The sequence below is a fragment of the Pyrus communis genome, chromosome 2, assembly GCF_963583255.1.
Source record: "Pyrus communis chromosome 2, drPyrComm1.1, whole genome shotgun sequence".
NCBI lineage: Eukaryota > Viridiplantae > Streptophyta > Magnoliopsida > Rosales > Rosaceae > Pyrus > Pyrus communis.
In genome coordinates, this window is record NC_084804.1 from 14172972 (window position 1) to 14178091 (window position 5120).

General features: G+C 36.9%; 1 protein-coding gene across 1 annotated transcript; it reads left to right on the top strand.

The window, feature by feature from the left end:
• The first annotated feature begins 1897 nt into the window (after positions 1-1897).
• Positions 1898-5120, top strand: LOC137725656 (probably inactive leucine-rich repeat receptor-like protein kinase At5g48380). The gene is made up of 3 exons (XM_068464426.1): positions 1898-2280; positions 2651-3593; positions 3786-5120. The coding sequence occupies exons 2-3, from the start codon at positions 2733-2735 to the stop codon at positions 4803-4805; spliced, it is 1881 nt and encodes a 626-aa protein (XP_068320527.1). The 5' UTR covers positions 1898-2280; positions 2651-2732; the 3' UTR covers positions 4806-5120.

Here is a 5120-nt window from a genome sequence, read left to right on the forward strand (position 1 = left end):
TTTGACACATTCATTGAAAAAGAAGAAAATTTAGCACTTGTATTCAATTTGACACATCAACATCAAGTAAAATTTTGACATACTATATTTGACATCTCCTTTAGAGATGCTGTAATGTTTGAGTCTATAACAATTAAGGATCAAGGATTGCAACTAAACTATCCCAAAAGTCAAATAACCTCCTACAAAATCTAGGAGAACAAAATTGTTTTATTTCATTTCCTCAACGGTTCATCACATTGAGTTTTATTGCGCATTCCCTTTAAGGGGAGACATGAACATAATAAATGTTGTTGTTTGAAAATACTCATCCAATAAATTCCGAATTTCTCATGCTTCAATGGGTCATTTGTGTGGGTAAACGCTATTAATATCTAATGAGGATTAATGGCAAGAGCAACTAATTGTAGAAATGTAGTTAACCATCAATGAGGATGAGGTTGATACCTTTATGAGAAATGCCAAAGAAATTCTCTCAAAATGAGATACTTTATGAATTCTTTGTCACTTCACAATTTAACGTCATTTTCCATACCAACATTATAAAATATTGTGTAAAAAATAAAAATAACATAGAATCCACGAAGAGTCTCACTTGTGAGAAAACTCTACCTTTAAACAAGAGGGAAGCATTGCCAAAAAATAAATAAATAAAAACGAGGAATGACTTTTTCTTTTTCATAAAGTATGGCATGCAAGTCACGTTGGCATTCTATCACACCAAATTCTTAATGAAATAAAATCGTTTTTTTTTACATATAAGCAATATGGGAAATAAAACCTAGACTTGGAGTGCACATGTAAATGTTCTGAACTATTAAAGCTACAAGCTTATCGCAAATGATAAACCTATAAATATGTGTAACCAAATAGAATATTTGTTTTAAGAGAAATTGGAATACTGATCCTTAAAATTTGATCTAATTGGAGTTTTGTCCCAAAACAAAAAAGTTATATTAAAAGTATTAATTGTTCAAGATTAGCTAACAAAATGTAATATGTCCTACATATAATTATTTGGTCCAGCAACCTAATATTCGCAATGTTGACGGAGATTTCTAAGTTAGAATTTCTTGGACGACAATTTGTTAATAAATAAAACACAAAAGAAATTATGTCCAAGCTGAAATTAATTTCATAACATGTGTTTGTTCCACTTCATGAATACAGAGAGATGAAGGAAACAAATATCTTTCATAAAAAGTACAAAAATGTTAGCTGGGGAAATGGATGCCGTAGAAAATGTCGAACTGCCCCCCTCACTCAACCATAAATTGCATTCACTTCTAACAAGTAGCTACTCATTCAAGTTCAAAGTTTCAAACTTTACTCCTTAAAAAACAAAAAAACTAACAAACTTTACTTTGTGAATCTTAGTGCAGTAAAAAGGAAATTACTTTTGAATCTCATGAACCTATTTGTAATAAATCTAATGAATAACTTCCTTTTTGTTGTCATCGTCACTTCGACATGTGTTGTTACTCATCTTATAATGCATATGTCTGTTCATTAATACTTATATTAGTTTCATGAAGTGCTCCACTGCCATATTTTTGGTTGAATGACGTTTGTCTTTTAAGTTACAAGGTTTACGTCCTTATGATAGTGACCCTCTGAATTATAAGGTCTAGCGAATCGCAATTGCGTTTGATCTTCCTTATAAACTCATTCTCTAAATACGAAAAAGCTCAATTAAATTTGGTTTAACCTATAACTCAATAACGTTGAGCGTAGATTAATAGCATCACATTTCTGTGAATGACGCGTTGTTCCATAGTTTTATCCATGGAGAAAAAGTAGTGGTTGAACACAAACGCACAGAAAAGGCTGAAGCTTTTCATACTGTTAACGGTCTATAAACCAATAGCAACACACTTCTAAACAGTAAATAGCAGTCAAGCACTCTCTCAAGGTCAAGAGTCCATTGAGCCAAAAGCACTACAGCATTCCCCAAGTCGTCGCTAAGTTTGACAAAGATGGCCGTGCCTTCTTTGACCCGTCGACCCTCTCTCATTTCCTCTCTTTTCTTCTCAAATCCCATCCCATCCAAACCTTGTTTTCTTTTTTCCTGCTAAATCCACCTCGCATTCACACACCCTTTTTCCAATTTTCCCGAAAAAATTATTGGGTATTATTTATATAAATCGTATGGTGCACTTGCGTTTTTGTTGACTCTGGAAGTCTTCGTCTTTGTGGAAAAAGAAGGAAGCTTTGTGGATTCAAGAACCCCTCCCCGGGCTCTTCGATTCATCTGTGTTTTCTGCAAGTGAATTATCTCAGGTGGGTTTTTTGAAATTTTCCCAAAGCTTTAAACTTTTAGCTGGATTTTTGTATGTATATATATGTGTATAAGTTTGTGTTTCTGGAGACTTGGGTCAACTCAATTGGATCAAGTAAGGCCTTTGAACTTTCTGTGTGTTTGTTCTAGTTTGTATTTTGTGAATTTGCATGTTTCATCAATTAAATTGTTGCTTTTTACACCTGTATTTGCACCTTTTGGTAGAGAGATGATGAATTGGGTTTTGTTTCCTGTGTTGTTTTCATAATTTGTTCCCAAATTTGGTGTTAATTAAGGCTAAATTTTTGTAAAACTTGAGTGTTTGTTGGTCTGATTTGGGTTCATTTCTTGTTGCTTTTGAATTTGTTTCAGGGCTTGGTGTTACTATTGCTGGAGTGTGGATTCAGTATATTGAGTTCTGGTAACAATAAATAGCGAATTTAGGTGATTTTTGATGGCTTTTTCGATGTATATGTTGTTGAATGGACGAGATCCTGGTATTTTCTATGGCGGTGTGGTCTGGTTATTGCTTAGTTGTAGTTTCAGCTTTGCTGTTGAGAGTGATATAAACTGCTTGAAAAGTCTAAAAGCATCGCTTCAGGATCCTTTAGGCTATTTAAACTCTTCATGGGATTTCAACAACAAGACCGAAGGTTTCATCTGTAACTTTCTGGGAATCGAGTGTTGGCACCCTCACGAAAGCAAAGTTTTAAATATCAAGCTTTCGGATTTGGGACTCAAGGGTCCGTTTCCTCGGAGTGTAGCAAATTGCACAAGCTTAACAGGATTAGATCTTTCGAGCAACAAGCTCAGTGGACCTCTTCCTGAAGATATTGGTAGAATTATTTCGTTCATTACAACTCTTGATCTTTCATCTAACAGCTTCTCAGGGCACATCCCAACAAATCTTTCCAATTGTAGCTATCTGAATGTGCTTAAGCTTGACAGCAACCAGTTCAACGGTAGCATCCCTCTACAGCTTGGTCAGCTCGGTAGGATTAAAACATTTAGCGTGGCAAACAATCAGCTGTCTGGCCAAGTCCCATCCTTTGGTAACAATAGTGCAGTTACACAAGAAAGTTACGCAAACAATGCTGGACTTTGTGGGACGCCTCTTGATCTGTGCCGGGGAGTTAAAAAGAAGTCTAACAGTGTAATTATTGTGGCAGCTGGTGTTGGTGGTGCAACGTTTGCAGCACTAATTGTGGTATTTGCCTTGTTGTTCTTTGTGCGTAGAGTGTCTGCAAAGAAGAAGGAAGAGGACCCTGAAGGGAACAAGTGGGCTAAGAGTTTGAAGAAAACGAAAGCCATCAAGGCAAGCTATTACAGAGCATATTTTGTTAGAAACAAATTAATATTTACATATAATGATAATTTTATTGGTTCTGTTTCTCTTTCTTTCTCTCTATATGTTTTATTGGTTTTAAATACTCAAATTTATGTTTCCTTTTCTGGTAGTTTGAAATTTTGAATCGTATTGCATTCTAATTAAGCTAGTTTACTCCAGGTTTCCATGTTTGAGAAGTCGATTTCTAAAATGAAGCTGAGTGATCTCATGAGGGCCAGCAACAGTTTCTGCAAAGACAATATCATTGGGACAGGAAGAACTGGAACGATGTACAAAGCAGTGCTCGATGATGGCACTCCACTTATGGTCAAGAGGTTGCAGGAATCTCAACATTCTGAGAAAGAATTTCTGTCTGAGATGACTACTTTGGGAAATATAGGGCACCGTAATTTGGTTCCTCTTTTAGGTTTTTGCACGGCAAAGAGGGAAAGGCTATTGGTCTATAGGTACATGCCTAATGGTACCCTCCACGATCAGCTACATCCTGCAGATGCTGAAGGTGCAAAGATTATGGACTGGCCAACTAGGCTAAAAATTGGGATAGGGGCAGCCAGAGGATTAGCATGGCTCCACCATAACTGCAATCCTCGAATTATCCACCGAAACATAAGCTCCAAATGCATCTTACTGGATGCAGATTTTGAGCCCAGAATATCTGAATTTGGGCTAGCTAGGCTCATGAATCCAATTGATACACATTTGAGTACGTTTGTGAATGGGGAGTTTGGGGATCTGGGATATGTTGCTCCAGAGTATGCACGAACTCTAGTGGCCACTCCAAAGGGAGATGTTTACAGTTTCGGAACTGTACTTCTTGAGTTGGTGACCGGTGAGAGAGCTACCCACATTTCTAAAGCCCCTGAAGACTTCAAAGGAAATTTGGTGGAATGGATTACACAGCTGTCAGGCAAAGCTCAACTCCAGGATGCGCTCGACAAATCTTTGGTTGGGAAGGGTGTGAATGAGGAGCTTTTCCAGTTTCTTAAAGTTGCGTGCAACTGTGTGGGGCCTATTGCTAAGGAGAGGCCTACTATGTTTGAAGTGTACCAGCTTCTAAGGGCCATAGGGGAGAAATATAACTTCACAATCGAAGACGACATGATGATGCCGACGGACAATGGCGATGGTGATGGTAATGGCGAACTTATTGTTGCTCGAGAGATGATTGAGATGACCTGAAAAAGGTAAGAGTATATTAGCATGTGGCCAGTACCCTTATGTAATTATCTGTTTTTGTGTACTGTGATAAGCATTATTTATACATATATGGTTATGCTTGAGTTAACGTTTGGACCTGCTTTTCTTCGACATACAAATGTATAATCGTCATGTTAGAATCTTTTAATGTGTAAGGCGAGTCCCTTATGACCCAACTTGTTTAATATTCTTCATTAGAACAACCTTTCAGTAAATTTGTGAGGTGTGAAGTTGCATTTGTATTGAATGTATTAGTCCTATAGAAGGAAGACGACACCAAGATTCTGTTCTTCATTC